Source organism: Zonotrichia leucophrys, chromosome 2 (assembly GCF_028769735.1).
Source record: "Zonotrichia leucophrys gambelii isolate GWCS_2022_RI chromosome 2, RI_Zleu_2.0, whole genome shotgun sequence".
In the NCBI taxonomy this organism is placed as follows: domain Eukaryota; kingdom Metazoa; phylum Chordata; class Aves; order Passeriformes; family Passerellidae; genus Zonotrichia; species Zonotrichia leucophrys.
Window position 1 is genome coordinate 129,260,672 of NC_088171.1, and position 17,261 is coordinate 129,277,932.

At 42.2% G+C, this 17,261-nt stretch overlaps 1 protein-coding gene across 1 annotated transcript in view; it reads left to right on the forward strand.

Annotated features, from left to right (window-relative positions):
- The window catches only part of NCALD (neurocalcin delta), a 58,683-nt gene that overhangs the window by 28,694 nt on the left and 12,728 nt on the right, over window positions 1–17,261 (forward strand). Inside the window, exon 2 of the mRNA XM_064706401.1 lies at window positions 12,985–13,381. Within this exon, the coding sequence (XP_064562471.1) occupies window positions 13,004–13,381 (378 nt within the window). The 5' untranslated portion in view covers window positions 12,985–13,003. The remainder of the gene's footprint in view (window positions 1–12,984; window positions 13,382–17,261) is intronic.

Here is a 17,261-nt window from a genome sequence, read left to right on the forward strand (position 1 = left end):
GAAGTTATGTGACAGACTTTTTCAAAGACAGTAGGAAAAATAAGAAAGATTGTGTTTGTTTTAGGGAGCTAAGGAGTAGTAGTGGAAAGTAAGAGATAGTGGAAAAAGAAAGAAAGGACAAGGTTTTATATACTAACACAATAAATAAAAGTCCTAGAAAATGAAAAATGGGGAAAGGCACTAAAACTCACATACAAGAAATCTCAGAGAAGCTGACATCTTGAGAACAGCAAAGAGGCAAAAGTACACTGGCCTAAAAATGTAACAGGATCAGCATTTCTGTTTATTTACAGTCACTAGGAAGTGGTGAATAGTGACATTTTGTTTCATGTTGGAGAGAATCTGGTTTTCCTAAAGTTAAACTTTGGAAAGAAGCTTTCTACTGGCACTCCTTCTTTTCTACAAGAGTGACACAAATTGTTTGTTGTTCACATGAGAAAAAACAGTTCATTTGTTTGAAGACAGTTATCTGATGGACTTTGTTTACTTCCTCAAAGGATGTTAGTAGTGAAGGAAGAAGTGCTGTTAACCCTTTCTTTTGTGAAGGAGTTCATCTTAGTTGAATTTACTGAAAATTTTCAGTGATGGCAGAAAAGTTTTCCATCTCATAATTCATATTTTTCTGTCTAGATTTTGTCCTGGGTTTTATACATTATTTCTTGTTGCAATTTGTGCAGTGATAGAAACTTGTAAAAAATTTCTTGAATTCATGCAAACAATTTTTTACTACACTGTGTTTAATGGCTGTATGACATATGGCATTTCAAAAGTTCCTTTTTTAAACCAGTACTGTATATAAGTGTCTACTACCTAACTTAATATTGAGAACTGCTGTGGTTTTGTTTACTGATAACAAACAATAGTAACAGCACCAAGATTATACAAGCATTTGTTTACATGTGTGTGACAGACAGAGAAGCATGGCAAATTATTTTTACACTTAATTTGTCAAATGTTTTTCTATGCCTCTTAAGGGAGTTTGCTTACCGACCTTTACCATGTTGTTCAAACTCCCAAATTCATTCCTGTTGAGTAATTTCTAAAATCAGGCAGCACACTGTGTTATGCATGAAACAGCAGTTGGGTAGGACACAGTTCTGAGTTTTTCACAGTAGGCTGTCAAGACTGGATGTCATTCTGAGTTTCAAAGTGAATACAAATCAAAATCTTCTTCCAGTAACTTTATAGATTATATCCAAGCTAAGTTTCCTAAGCTGAGGTTTTTTCAGGTTTGTGTACAAATGGTGCTCAGACGGAGCGGAATCTCCACATTAAATGCCTGCTGTACACCCCCAGATCCATCCATCCCTCCCAGGTCAGCTGTCCATGTGGAGTGTGGAGGAGGAGGTGCTTAAGGTGGCTTGGTTAATCATCAGATTGTCAGGAAAGAGAAGAGATACTGTCATCACCAATGGTAACCACATCCTTGCCCATGGAAACTTTTCAGGGGGCACAGCAGAGCAGCTGAACAAGGGCCCATGGCTGAGCTCTGCAAGCTGACTGCATTGCTGGACCAGCTCAGGGCAATTATAGTATATTCTATGGTCTTCCTGTACATTATCTGCAGTGCAAAGGTTGTATGTGGAGACAGAGAAGAGGTCTTAGGAAAAAACAGCAAAGACATTGTTTTAAAACAAAATACTTTCATTTGTGCTAAAATCCTTCACATCAGCATATCTTCTCAAATAGAATTCATATTAGGACTCATCTGAATGAAGTTAACTTTTGAAATAAAATATATTTATTTAACTGTTAATGTTCAAAAATGGGCATTTATCACGGAGCAAATATTCTATTTAAATTATCAGTTTAAAATCTTTGTAAAATGGAAGTTTTCTGGAAATGGAAGAAATGGAAGCTTTCTGCACTGCAGTTTGGGAATTATGAGTTCCTGTCGAACGTAGGAGCTGTAGGCTGTGCCATATGTCACTTGGAGGATGTTTTCTCATATATTCACAGGAAAATCTTGGATTTGCAAGATGAATCCGTTAACTTGGCAGTAGAACATGAGGAATAAAATAGAAGTGGCTAGCCTCAAACTCCCCTAGACAACCAGGAGCTAGAAACTTGCCATATGTCATTGACTTCCATGAGCAATGCTGAGCAGTGGAATATCACCCTCTCTTGCAGCATTAAATACTGCCCTAAGTCATTAATACAAAGCAGATGGCTTTGTTGTTGATTAGAGCTGGTTAGGATCTGAAATTCCCATTCCAAAGGAAATTGTGACATTTGTATTTATTTTCACTGCATATTGGAACAAAACATCAAAATTTCCCAGTGGGATGGATATTAAAACTGCTCTGGAAATACCAAGTTATTTCACTTCATTGGTATTGAATTGTTTTCTCAATAATACCAAACCAGTGTAATTCTAAAATTAATCAAATGTAAATGCCAGAACAAAATTAATAAACACATAAAGTAACACTGAAACATTTTTCCATGTTAAAAGGAAAATATTAAATTGAAATCATAAATTCAGACATTTTTACAAAATTTGTTTTCTTGAATGTGACAAAACATTTTGATTTCAGCTGAGCTGCATTACCCTAATGGAAATGGGCTCTGCTGAAAAAATCTTCACCCAGTGCTGTTTGCCCAGGGCCAGTAATGTACAGAATCATGTTGCAAGTCCAAGGATGTAAAAATTCCGAGAAATAAGACATGCACAAAGAGAAAATTAACACAATATATGCAGTTTGGGAACACCTTTGAATACTGCCTTAAAAATTCCTACAACTCCCACAAAATTGCTTTAGTCATCTAGATGTCTCTTACATTAGCTCTCTTTTGTTCAGGCACACTTGAGAGTGTTAAATGCTGGACAAATCATCCCTGGCACGGACCTTCATATTTATGGACTTGTAAACTGTGACATTATCTTAGTGAGTCTTGTTTCCATCTCCTTAGCAAAATTCTGGTCCTGACTGCCAGAACCTCCCACTCCCAATCTCCAGTTGCCTACTTTCCTGGAAAAAGTTCCAATAACTCTCTTCAATATGGAACTAAAACTCACAGTTACTGTCCAGGTAGGAACGTTCACAATCCTTCCTTTCCCTATCGTAAGAACATCTTAAAAAATATCTAGTTTGCCAGCTAATGGCTCCATTTTTTCCAGTATCACGATTTCTTTTTTTTTCTGTCAACACCAAGTCTCTGCTGTGGGATAGGAGACCATCTGGTAACAATTTTTTTAAGGGGAGTCTAAGCACAAATGTCAGTCTTTGGGAGTCACATGCTATTTATTTACAAAGATAAAAAAATCAATATCATGAATTCACATCAGCTTCTCATCTTACTTTGTGCAACAGTAGCTTTCTGCTTTAGTTTCCACTACCCTCCACCGAGGTATTGCATATAAGATTACATAAAAGGACCAAACAAGATGTAGGACAGATTAGAAACCTGATGAAGGAGCTGCTGGCTGAGTTTGGTGACCGGTGTGCTCAGGTGCACTGGGGAAGATCATGTTTCTGCTGGTGAGTGCCCTGCACAGAGAGAAGCCCTGTGGAAGAAAGGAGAGCGCAGTGGGTTTGACGTGGCTGGACATGTGAGCACCAGGATAAGGACAGACAGAGTGACGCAGGTGTGTAGGAAGGGTGACTTTTCTAAAGCACTCAGGCCCCAGCAGGTACCAAAGTCAGTGGTGCTGCTTTCTGGCAGGTCTCAGTTTACTGGATACAGATGCTTTCTGAGAAGCTACCCATTGCACAGCTGCCCAAAGGGAAGGTGTGTCTTGTTTGAGAAGCCCAAGTTTAATTGTGGGTACTGGGAACTTGGAAAAATGTGACCTTGAGCATTTTAGGAAATGTGGCCCAGAAAGGTTCTTGTTAGCCAAAGAGACTTTAGGCTCACAAGTTGCTTAATAGGAAACACAGTAACTGCAGAAAATTTCCATCGTTTGGATCTTGATGTATGGTGTTCTGAAAGAATGTTGATAGATAAAGTCACCTCCAGATGGAACAGGTGAGAGATTTTGCCAACTCCCCTGCTGTCGGCTTAAGACTCATGCTTATAAATACTGCAGATGTCCTGTGCTTAGTGAAACAGCTGAATGCAGTAAAATCTGGAAGGGCAGCCTCCTGAGGGTGGATGTTCTAATGCACTGTTAGCAAAGTCCCTCTTGCCCTTTGCCATACAAAATTAGGCAAAGGCAAACATACTTTTACAAAAATACTATTTCCTTAGAGTTTTAAGAAATCAAATACATAAATATATATATTTAATTCCCAAAAGAGTCATCTGAAGTCTGCCAAGACAAAGAGTAGTTATTTTAAAGACCTTAGATCATTCTACCCAGGGTTAAAACAAAATGTTGTGGTTTTTTCTTACACACCATATGGTAAAGTGTTGTTTCGCAACTTCACAAATGAATGATTATGAACCAAAAAAGCATGTGAATATTGGCATGGATTTTATTGTTGTGAGTTCTAAAAGAATTAGGAAGAAATGAAATTAAATAGCAAGACCTTTTCTGAGTGTAAGAGGAGGGATAAACAAATCTGTATGAGTTCTTCCTCTTTTGTGTGGTTTCATTCATTTCTCATTAAGGAAGAAAAGGTTATTATCAAGCCTTTCTGGATGAGTGAAGCCTTTGCTGGCCCTGGGGAATGACTGTCCACCACTTGCTGCATCATTTTTTGCCCTGCTCATACAGTGATGGCAGTACCTCCCAAAGGGACTCCAGACAAAGCCAGGACACTGAGAAAGGCTGAAGTGCTGGATGCCTCAGTGTGTGCTCAGAGGAGCCCACATTTACACCCTCTTACACTTTGGAGGGTCACTGTAGGATCTGGGAACATGGATTGCTTTATTTGTATCTCCAGCAGCCCCTTTCCATGTGTCTTCACTGCCTGATGGTAGCTGAGCAGACAATTTTCCTACAGATCCCTAGGTGTGCTCTGTCCAAGCAGCAGAGGTTTTGTATAAAGTGAGAGAGCTTCATCCCCCTCTGTGATAGCCAGGCTGCTGATGCAGCAGCAGCAGCAAGTACCTGACTCCAAAAGGATAATGACAGACCTGATTGCCCCATGAATCAAAATCTAATGGGTAGAGGTAGCCCATTACAGTCACTCCTCTTTGGTGGATAGATGTACACCAAATTTCAGCCAGGAGCAGCTTCAGAAACAAGCTCTGAGTCCTAAATGCAGGGCTTTAAGGTGGAAAGAGTGATCAGCCATGAATGAGAGTGGAATCACTGTGCAGTGTGACATGCTGTACAAATGCACGTAATATGCTCTTTTCCCCAGCTCCCAATATTGGAAATGCTCATGTGCCTAGTCATCCTTCTTGTGCCACACACTCCCCCTTTCAGGAAATGCTTTGGAAACAGAGACCTTTTCTGGAAGCCCCAGGGATGCTGAAGGTGATGCAAAGTGAGGGATGTGCACATCAGCCCTTTCACTGCTTGAGACTGAGGCACTGTGCATTGGTCTCTAAACACCTCCAGCCAAGACTGGAGCATTGCTGAGAGTCCCATGACAAGCACTAGGCTGGTGTTTGGTGTTTAGTTAACCCGGTGGTGCTGAAGACCCCAGCATTTATTGAGGGGACGCTGCATCCCCTTCCTATAGCCACCCTCCCACCAGCCCTCACTGCAAAAATGCACAAAGGAATTATGATAAAGAGAAACAGGAGACAAAGTGCAGCAGCTGTAGCATTTCTCTGCCAGAGCAAATCTGAAGGGAGAAGAGCCTGGGCTTTTGATGTCACCCATGAGCACCTCCAAGTCTGAAACGTGGGAACTCCGTGCAGCTGCTCCTGCTTGGATTCCTGCCTCAACCAAGACACAGAGCTATAAAGGATTTGCTTTTATTTCTTGTCTTGAGTTTCTCCTGGGGTGTCAGGAAAGAACAAATTTTGTCAGGAAAGAACAAATTCTGTCAGGAAAGAATGAATACTGTCAAAGGAGGAGTTAGGGGCACCTTTGGTAAGGGAAGGATTCCCAATAAGGGGCTAAAGAAACAGGAAGGTGGCACTGAACAAAACAGGAACTTAGAGCAGTGAAAATGTCAGGATCCTGAAATCGAACTAAGATCCTAATACAAAAAGATGAGTGAATACTGTGATGAACATGTTTGGAAGCACTAGTGGGCAACTGGGTAGCACATGACCACTCTTCCTTCTATTGATAAATAAAGCATAAATACTGAATGATGATCCCATCCACACCTTTTCCTTGGTTTTTTCCCTCTTAATTTCTTCATCAGTCTTCATTCCTCTTCTTTGATGTCAGCTACAGTTTTAGCCAGATGTATTTGTACTTGTTTTACTCCACTGCAAATCTGTTTACTGCTGTTTCTTCTGAATATTGTAAGAGAGTGTCAGATTTTTTTTTAAATCTTGCTCATTAATTTCATTCAGTTTTTGCTCTTTTCCAATAGAAAGAGATAAATGGAGGGTGGCAAGGCTCAAATTTTTTTTCTGCATGTATTTGTTTATTTTTTTGTTAAGTCCCTGTGTGGTTTTTAATAAATTTGGTTTTCTTTCAAAAATGTGTTCCAAGATGCCGTTAAAAAAAATTAAGCAAAAGCCTTTCTTGGCAAGCATCCCCACACTGATTACTCAAATGAACGTGTGAAAACAAACTAGAAATGGCCAGAAGGAAGCAAAGTGGCTGCTTCCAAGAGCCTGAGGGGTTCCTTTCTGTAGGATGGAAATAAAAAAAATCTCTTGACCAGGTAGTGCTTACACGTGACAACAGATGACTGAAACCAGAGGAGTTGTTCTTCCCAGCACAGCTGCTGCTGCTGTCACGATGCACAGTGTCCCACCAGCGGGATCCTGCACTGGGATTTCCAGTGGGACAGTGGTGGCTCTGAGGCTGTGAATGGGGAGCTCAGGGACTGGTCACAGGGTTCTCCTGGGCTGGAGCACACCAGAGATCAGTGAGTGCATCCCTGCCTTGCTCAAGCCTCACTGGAGAGCCCCAAGATCACAAGACAGTGCCTTGCCCACATTTACTGTTGGGTTTGCATGATGAGGCCATGGCCACACTGGTGTTCCAGCCACAGGGAAGCAGCACTCACAGATGGGGAGGGAATGTATTATTTAGGATAGCTCTTGCTCTGAACTGTCTCATTACATGGCTTGTACAGCAGTTAGCAGTATTACAGCCCAAAGGAATAACTGACCTTATGAAAGAAACTTAGTTTTTCCATCAGATTGTGTTCACCAAGCCTTGACTTTTGTAAATGCACATAACTTCCCCCTTTCTGTAAGGGCATGGACATAGATTATTTAGATAGATATTAAGGAGGAAGTATTTTACAGAAAGAGTGGTCAAATAGTGGAATCATCTACCCAGGGAGGAGGTAGAGTCACCATCCCTCGAAGAGTTTAAAAAAAGACTGGATGTGGCACTTGGTGCCGTGATCTAGTTGAGGTGTTAGAACATGGGTTGGACTCGATGATCTTAAAGGTCTCTTCCAACCTAGAATTTCTGTGATTCTGTGATAGATGAACCAGTGCTGCATTTGGAAGCATGTGTACACTGTATGTGTACAAACAACAACAGAGTTTGCAGACACTGACACATTGTGGTGAACTGGTACTTGGTATTATCTGAAGCTTTACCAAGCAATGAGAGCAGCTGGCAGAGGGGGAGGAAGAGAGTCGGTCTAATGCAGTGAAGTTTAATAATAGAGCAAAATTTTGGCCAGAAAGCTCTGGGGATGCATCCCCAGACAAAGTCTCACGCTCTGAGATGCACCTCAGTCTCCCCTCGATATCCCTGCACTTATTGCAGGGATGTTGTACTGCAAGGTTTGGTCAGGACAGAGCAGCACCCCTCCTCTGAGCCTGTGACAGAGCTGAGCTGCACAGTGGCAGCAGAGAAAGAACTGGCAGGGGTGCCAGAAAGGGATGGCAGAGGAATTAACTTGCCAGAGCCCTGTCTGCTGTGCTGTGGAGGCTGGTGTGTGTGCAGTGACAGGAGAAGACTGCTGGAGGGTAGAACATGAAGGAAGGCGAGATCCCTGCCATTTCCAGATGTGCAGACAACTAAAGAGATAGATGGTGGATATGAGTCCACTTGTCACACATCCAGGTTTTCAGTAATGATCTGACAGGAGGAAAAAGCACAGCAGGTATGGTGAGTGGAGAATCACACTTGTACCTCAGAGTGCCATTGCCACAGCGGACTGGCTCATGCTGGAGCATTGCTTTCTCACCATTGTCAGGTAGCAGAGCTGGCTCAGAGTGATTCTGTTGTCCTTTTCAGCCTTTAGTTCATTCCAGCAGCCATCAGGAGCTTGTGCAGCTGCTTGGCAGAGATTGAAGTCCCACAATTTCTTGTCTCGGGAAAATTCTCAAATTATGTGTTAGAAATATATTAAAGACAGCATTGCACCCATAAGTGGATTATTTCTTGGAAACAGGTCAAACTGTGTGTTAGAAACCAAGAAACAGAAGTTTCTGAAGACAAAAATCACAAAGTGGAACTTTCATTGCTTCTTTCTGAAAAGTTTTCTGCTTTCATTTTTACAGAATAGGTGTCTGTAGCCAAGCTTGTGGTGTGACTCACCTTGCTGTTCCCACCAGAAACAGATCAGGCAGGACTTGTTTTCAAAGTGGTTCTTTAGACCCTTGAGGTGCTTTGTGTCCTGTTAGCTCTGAAGTACCCAATAGCCTAAAACTTCCATTTTTAGAACAAGGCTTCCCTGCACAAATACCCCCTTCTCATAATACTTTTTCCCAACAGGGGACTTCCCCTCAGATTTAAGCCTAAATGAAGATTAAGAAGTCTTGTTGTCTTATAGCAAACCTTCAAGAGGAAAAATAAAACCTTTTTGTTTTTGAGGAAATATGTTTAGATGTTTGCATTGCATTTTTGCTTTGCACCGCACTCGTTGCAGTGGGTTGGCTGCATGCTGCATCTTTCCAGCTCCTGCAGGGTTGTTGCTTAAGCAGGCAGTGTTTGCCTTACTGTGCGGTTTCAGATTGAGGTAACAAGTGTGTGTGAGCAGCAGCAAGCTGCTGGCAAAGAGACACGTGGTAGCAGAGGTGTTCACTGCCCTGGTGCCCAGTCAGAGCTCCCTGTGTGCGGGGGAGGCTGAACCTGCACACACTGGCTCTGCTGCACTGCAGGAAAGCCATCGGTGCAGGGTCACTCTTGGCTTGTGCTGTCTGTCAAACAGCTCTGTCATCTTCACCTTAAAAACTCCACACATGGGCCTGAATAAAGGAACCTGAAGCATTTCCTTTCAGGAGCATCTCCTGTGACGGTTCCTCCCATAATCAGTGAGCAGGGATTCCTTCCACAGCAGCCTCAACAGTGACGCTTTACTTCCTGGTATTCTGTAGTTGTTGGCTGAAATGATACCAACCTTTCAAGCCATAAACACATCACATTCTTTTACCAAAAAATATTGCCTTAAGAATTAAGACCTTGGTATTTTGGTATGTTCGACATAGCAAGTCATTAATATATATTATATCTAACACAATTGTATCAGAGGAAGAAATTGCAGAAATGCAATTAAACATACTCACTAAACACTGAATTTGTCTTTCTTTTTGTACTCCTACAACATCCATTTCTCAGTATTGTCAATATTTTACTTTACCTTTGTGATTGCTATTCACTATTTACTTGCTGTATTTAGGACTTTTAATCAGTTATTAGAAATTTGAAAGATCTACAGGAATGATAAAGTGTGAGAAGACGTGAATCAGTTTCAATTTCATTTTGTTCTGTGCATGTATTGCTGTCATTGTTAGCAGACATCCTCTTAGCTTACTGCACTCTGCCCACAGTCTAATCTGTCTTGAAGAGTCAGACAGCAATCTATGAAGTAATTGTAAGGATCTTCAAGTGTCTTCAATGATCTTCTGTACTAGGACTGCAAAAGCATTTTGTTGTTGATAGATAGAATAGGCTCAATAAATCCCATTGTTGTGGTTCCTAGAACAGCACCTATTAAAAAGGAACAGTCTGGAAGGCAAAGAACGTGATAAAAATTCATCACAAGTGGACTGAGGAATAATGCTGCTAGTTTTGACTGCATCACCTGGCATCACAACAGCTGTGGATTTCAGCCTTGTACAGCAAGTCACATATGGTTAGCTCTCTTTCTGCCTGGAGAGCACAGTTTTTTCTGGTTGTGATGCTCTGCAAGGCACTGCACTCTACTCTTCTGTGGTTTTTATTATTTGTCAAAAATATATTGCACCTACAACACTGTGCAGCTATAAGGGCATTCATTTTTAGAGTGAAATAGAGTCTTATTGGCCACCTCTTGAAGGACCCTGCCTGCATCTTACCTCAGAATTTCATTTTTCAGAAGACTCTCAACTAGAAATGTGCAAGCTGAGTTTTCCATTTTCAAATGTTTGAGTTATTAAAAAGCAGGAGGGGATTATATGGCTAATTCTAGCTCATTCCCACCACAGCTGGCTTGCACCTTAGTCAGTAATCTTCCCTCCTGCTCTCTGGTCTGCAAAGTGTGCTGGCCCTGGCATGGAGGGGAGCTGCTGCCTATGCTGGGGATGTTACTGGGGGGTTTGTGTTAAACTGGTGCCACTATAAACTGACCCTGGCTACTTCCAGTTGCTCTTCCATCCCACTGGCAGACCCTGATCATGTTGTTTTGCCTGACATAAAGCCCTCTGGCTGCTCTAATGTAATCCATTCCCTCAGCTAATTCCCAGGTTGTTTATTATGGGCCCCATCCAACACCCATGGAAGGCAACACAACGTTCAGCTGCCTTGGCAGCTGTTGGACTGGGCCTATGAAGCAAGGACTTTTTTTCTATTTTCAGGGCATGAAGAGCTTGGATTGCTTAAAAACTTTGATCAGGATGAAAAGACAAAAGGCAGTAGAAAAAAATTACCTTTGAGATTGCATCTTCCACTTTTCAAGTGTTTTGGAGACACTTTGGAGGAAAATATATTGTTTGGTCAATGTAGTCAACCAAGCCCTTGAAATTGTCAGGAGATGGATAGACCCCCATGGAGCAGGGTTCTTCACCCTTCCCATCCTCCTGTCTGTGAACAGGGAAGCCTGTTCTCCATGAACCATGTAGGCAATGTGTTTAAACAGGACATATAGTTACCAAACTATGATTCCATTTGTTTTTTGCCTTTTTTCTCTTATATGTTCTTTGTATTCTTCACACATCTATTTGTAACTCTGTAGCCTACTGTATTAGTGACTAGTTTTCCCAGTACTTTTCCACGGCCTTTCCCTAGACAAAAAGAACAAATTTCAGAACTCCAAGTCCCTGGGGCACAAGGCCCCAGTGCTGTCTTGGTTATTCCTGGGAACCAAGGCTGAGAGTGCTGAGGAGAAAACTCCAAAGAAAGGGCTTCACCTGAAGGAAAATTGCATCACCACTTGCATGTCCTCCTAATTGATGTTTTTTATCAATTATGCTAATTTCCTAAAACCCTTAAAATGTATTTACCCCTAGAGGGGGTAAACTTTTGTGGACATCTTTCCATAACTGCCCTTGAAGGCCTTCAAATAAATATCCGCTCTTATATTACCTTCTTACTAAAATTATGTTGAATTTGATTCCCAGATTGGGAAAAAGGCAACAACTGTATGCTACCAGACAGCCATCAGTGAATCCTGGAGACACAGATGGATCTAGGATGGATCCTGTAGTTTTCCACTTGAGAAGTGCAGCTTTTTGGTCATTCTGGTCTAAGAACACAGGAAATTAAGGAATCAATCCTCTAGCTGCCTTGGGGACTTCAAAGTCCTTGGGGAGAAAGGGACCTTCCCACAAGAAAAAAAAGTAGCATCAACCTAGGAGAACCTCAGTTTCTTCTTCCCAGTGTGAAACAGAAGAGACAGCAGATTAGCTTCAAATGGTGGCACATTTCTCAGTAGCTGCTTTGTGATGTATCAATATTGTATTATTCTTTGTCTTTTAAAGTAATGGTTAAGAAAGGACATTTTATTAAATGCTCATTAGCCATTCCAGTTGTCATTATTAAACCCATCTCTGGGCCAGAGACTCCATTCTGACAACAGTGTGAATCATGTATAAATTATTTTGCAATTCTACTTTAGTTATGCATACATCATATCTTAGTTGTGACTGCCATTTGCGTGACAAATTCTCAGGCGGGTTTCTGTCAGTAGAGAAGGGCTTCCCACAAATCAGCATGATGTTAAGCTTCCAGTAAAACTGATGTTGCCTTTTGGAGCCAACACACTCAGGCTCCAAAACTTAAAACCCAAAGGCATCCATCATTAGTAAATGTGCTGCACAATGTGATATGTACCAACTTGCCTCAAATGAATATAATTAAGGTGATTTAACAGAGACTGTATCCAATAATACTTTTTAATGGTTAATTTAAGGGAAATGAATTTTCAATTTCATTGCCTGGGTACAAAACACAGTAATAGTTTGAGTGGGGGAATCCACTGTTGATAAAATCTCTTCAGATTTTATCTTAATTCTGAAATAAAATGGGAATTTATCGTGCCAAACAGTTTCTGCATTGCTTTCTGGTTATAAAGATATATGTAGAATGGCTTTGGAGCTACTGGTTTCAGCGTACCCTGCAGTTGCACCTTGATCCCATTTTGGAACAAGACCAAGGGAACACAGACCTTAGTACCAGTCTGGCTTCCACCAGAGATACAAAAATTGTGTCTCATTAGGGCAGGTCCTCAGGATGACCGGGGTGGAGGGTGTGCTGCAGTACACGGCTGCTGTTAGCTGTACCTTGCCACAGCCATTGCTTGCCTCAGGATTTCAAGGGCAAAACAGGATGGCAGTGAATTCTGTGTAATTACTGTTCTACGACTGTCAAAAGACAGTTTAATCAAGATGTAGATTACGTTTATTAATTTTTCCAAAGTATACCTGTAGTTCTGGACATTGTCCAAGGTTTTGGTTGATACCCAAGAGTGAACTATCATCAGAAAGCTCAATATACAGCATACTGTTCTTCTACAGCCTCCAAGCTAATCAGCATCAATAATTAATAACAATTCATATGTGTTTGTTTTTGCTTTGCAGGTAATACTTTAACTCCAATATGGGAAAGCAAAACAGCAAACTACGCCCTGAAGTCATGCAGGATTTGCTAGAAAGTACAGACTTTACAGAACATGAAATCCAGGAGTGGTACAAAGGCTTCTTGAGAGACTGTCCAAGTGGACATTTATCTATGGAGGAGTTTAAAAAAATATATGGAAACTTTTTTCCTTACGGGGACGCTTCTAAGTTTGCAGAGCACGTATTCCGCACTTTCGACGCCAACGGAGACGGAACAATAGATTTCAGAGAATTCATCATAGCCCTGAGCGTCACGTCGAGAGGAAAACTGGAGCAAAAGCTGAAGTGGGCATTCAGCATGTACGACCTGGATGGGAATGGCTACATCAGCAAGGCAGAGATGCTGGAAATCGTGCAGGTATGTGCTGCTCCCTCCCTGAGAGCAGATTGTGAAGCAATGTTACACTGAATGAAAAACTGGCAGTGCTGGTTTACAGTCTTCTATAACTGCTTGGATATAAAACGCTATTTCATTTGGCAAAGATTGTGTGACAATTCAAACTACAGCTTAATATCCATTGCAAGTTCTTCCTGAGCAACAGGGTGCATGGATATTTCCTCCCTGGGAGCTCTGTTGGGCTCGAGCACAGTAACTAACCTACTAATAAATGTGATTCTCTAATCCTGTCAATTAATTATGATTAATTGCAGTTGAACCAAGTAGGTATACTGGAGCAACCAAGCAGTGTACTTGTAAGGAAGGCAGGTTCCCTCCACAATGAGAAGCAAATCTACTTTGAAATCATTGTTATTATGAAGAAGAAGCTCAGGTCACATACTATAAAGGTGTTTTGTCTGCCTAATTCCAGTGAGGTCTGCTTTATTAGAATCATATTAGCTGTCTTCATTCTAAGTTGACAGTATAGATAAATCTTATCTGAGTAGATGATGATTCCATACATAGCTTCTTTGGTTGTGTTTGCTTGTGGTTTTAGTAAGAGTCCCACGTTGCTTTCTCCAACATGTTTTTGCCCTTGAGGCACATCAATCTACTGAAAGATTTCAAACATTTTTTATATGGCAGTGTATTTACCCAGCTTGAATCTGTATAATGCAGCACTGTTAAAAAAAAAGCGCCTGTTATCAAGATCCTTTCTTTCCCTGGAAATTTTGAAGTGCTAACAATGTACTGTATTATTCAGACTTGTATCTGCACTGAAAACCAAGGGAAGTAATGCACACAAATTACAGTCTGTGATGGCCAGCTGCATGTAGGGAGTGAGCCTAACGGGTGGTGCTCCTGTCTTTCTACCAGAGCCCTTCTCAAATCCTTCAAACAGTGGCCAATAGCAGCACTTGCACTGCTTCAGCAAGACAGGTCCAGAGCTCAGCTGCAAATCTAGAGTTTGTTGTCTTTCACTTGGTCTGTTTTGTGCTCCCATGTCTGAGTTGAGGAGCAGGACCTCCCTGTCTGCGCCGTGGCAAACCCCATGGAATATTTGCATTGGAAGATCCTCTGGTCCTTACAAATCTTCCTCTCCCCCAGGCAGGGTAAACAGACTGTCAATTATTGTTTTTCTGGCTGTATTTCTCCTCATGAAAAAACAAAAGGATTCCCAAAAGAACTGACATAGTACATGGGAAACACAGGGACCAGAGCTGGGTGACCGCCCTCTCCTCTGGAGGAGGAGACACCCCCGGGGCTCAGGACCCCTCACTGCTGTCCAGGAGCCAGGAAGGCACTGTGCTCACAGGCAGCACAAACCCCTGGGCAAGGGAGCTGCAAACAGGCAGAACTTGGCCACAAATTTGTCCGTGTCAAAGGAAATGAAAATATCAGTGGCTGGGTTTTCTGTAGTGAGCCAAACAAGGACCAGCAAAGCTGGAAGCTTTTGCCAGATCTGCTTGCCAGCAAGTCTAGAGGCTGAAATGCTCTGCCTCCTCTTCGTATTTATGTCAGTACCAAATCACAGCATTGTCCTTTACAGCCATGGTGCCATCACCAAACAGAATTGCAGCTTTGGGGTCAGTGTAGGGCAGCATTCTGTCAGTGTGTGCATCCAGTGCCAAGCAGCACTTGGGCTGGGCACAGCCCCCAGCCTGGCACTCCAGCAGTCCCTCTGCCCCTCTTGGGAGATTTGGCTCTCTCTCCTTTCAGACTGAATGTGAAGCTCAACTGCATGGTGCTCATAATCTCACCTCATTTTGAGGGACTCAGCTTTGGGGACCACACAAAAAGCAATTATGGAAATGAACAGCCTGAAAAGCGGCTATTTCTGTGCCATGGACTATCAGCAATTTTTAAACTACAAACCCTTTCTGTGATGGAGCAATAAGGCAGTGTGCCTGTAGATCTCACCCTGTTCTCCTCTTTTTTTGTTTTTTCTGAATGCATTGGTCTCCCTGTATTGCACTGGTCACCAGGAGTTCCTCCCCGTGGGATGGGATTTGTTGTGTAGTCTCTGGAAGCATGTTCAGCTGATATCTGAAACTGAAGTAGATGAGCATATTTTCTAGCTTTGTTGATACAAAAAGCCAGCAAACTATCACTTTTATTTATGAAAGATTATTATTTTTTCATATGGAATGACAAGACTCTGTATCAAATGGCTTCCTGGGGGCCCTCAGCCATCACAGTTTTTCTGAGAGTGAACATCAGAACTCTGACATATCTCTATGTCTCAAATGAACCCATTGCAAGTCCCTTATCTAGCATACATTTTCAAATTGATAGAATGGGATTATGTTTTCATTGGGATTTTTCCTGAGACAATACATCAAAATGAATGCTGAAAGAAACACCTTTAGTCTAAAAGTCTTAGTTTAACAGAAAAATACTGTCCCTGTTACCGTGGGATTACTGTATTTTAAATAGCATAGGGGCAAGGCAGTTTCCTTCTTTTTCAGTCTGCTTTTTTTGTGCTTTGAAATCCGTCTCTCTGCCGTGATTTTCACTGTTGTGCTGATGCTTCCTTGCATTATCTTTCCATTGTTCTGGTCTAATCTGACAGCCCTGCAGGCATTGCACTGCTGCACTGCATTAAGGAGGTTGAGGCAGCAGTGGCAGCAGCAGCCCTGGCACAGCAGAGCTGCTGGTTAGGATGTCCCACAGGAGCTCCTGTGACTGGGCAGCTGCCAAGGAGAGGAAGGTGAGTGGTCCATGACAGCTTTCCCAGGCCTGTTTTCCTTGCTGGATGGCAAAGCACCTGCATTCCTTTAAGCCCTGTACCCCATCATGCCCTCAGCCAGCCCAGGGCACTGCCCATGCCTGTCCATGAGCATCCCCAGGCCAGGCTCCAAAAATCCCTGCTTAGAGATCCACATGGAGCCAGCTGCACAGTTTGGAAGATGAAGGACTTTAGTGGTGTGCTGACAGTTGTAGAGCCTCAAAAAAGAAGGTCCACAGGACACTGCTACACTCACCAGGCTCAGCACATCTGCAGACTGCTGTGGGAAGAGGCTTCATAGCCTGCCCTCTTGACAGACCTTGTCACAGCTCCTCTCAGATTCATGTCTCAAGCTTTTCATGTCTCCCATATGTTTACCTATAATCTAAATAGCCCAGTCCACTCAAAAATAGCTGCAAACCAGTTGCAAGATTTGTTCCCCTTGCTGAAGCAGGACATATTTGGCTAGTCTCTTAAAATAAGAGTTCAAATGAGAGATGGAAACCTTGCTCTAAGGATACATTTTTTCACTATATGGACTCCAAAGGCATTTTAAGAATACTGAGCAGAGACAAGAATAACACTTTCAGTTTAATAAAAACAGGGCACACACGTTTCACTTGCTGGATAGCTTATTGCTTATAAGCTATAGCTTATAGCAAGCCAGGATGAAACAGAAGCTGGTATGGGAAGAAGCAAACGCTGATATAGCTCTGTAAAGGCAGTGTCAAAAATCTCCATGACATTGAGAGGAAAACAATTTTTTTCAGACAAGTCATTCACTTCATGAGACTTCTGGCCATTAGAATTTATTTCAAAAGGGTAAAAAGGATCAACTGAAAATGTGTGCTGTCATTGCTGCTGCCATCACCAAAATGAGCTTTTTGCCAGTTTGCCAAGTGTACCAAGGAAAATGCAGCCCTCACCAAAGCTTCTGGCCTGAGTGCAGCAGTGGCAGCCAGCAGCTGGGAGCAAAACCTGTGTGAATGGGCAAAGGGATGAGACTGCCCTGAAATCACCCACTGCTGTTCATCCACATGGAGCTGGAAAATCAAAGGAGATCAGTAGGGCAGCAGATGAAGCTGGAGCCTGTGCTTGCTCGGATGCCCAGGGCTCTGGAGGCACAATTCC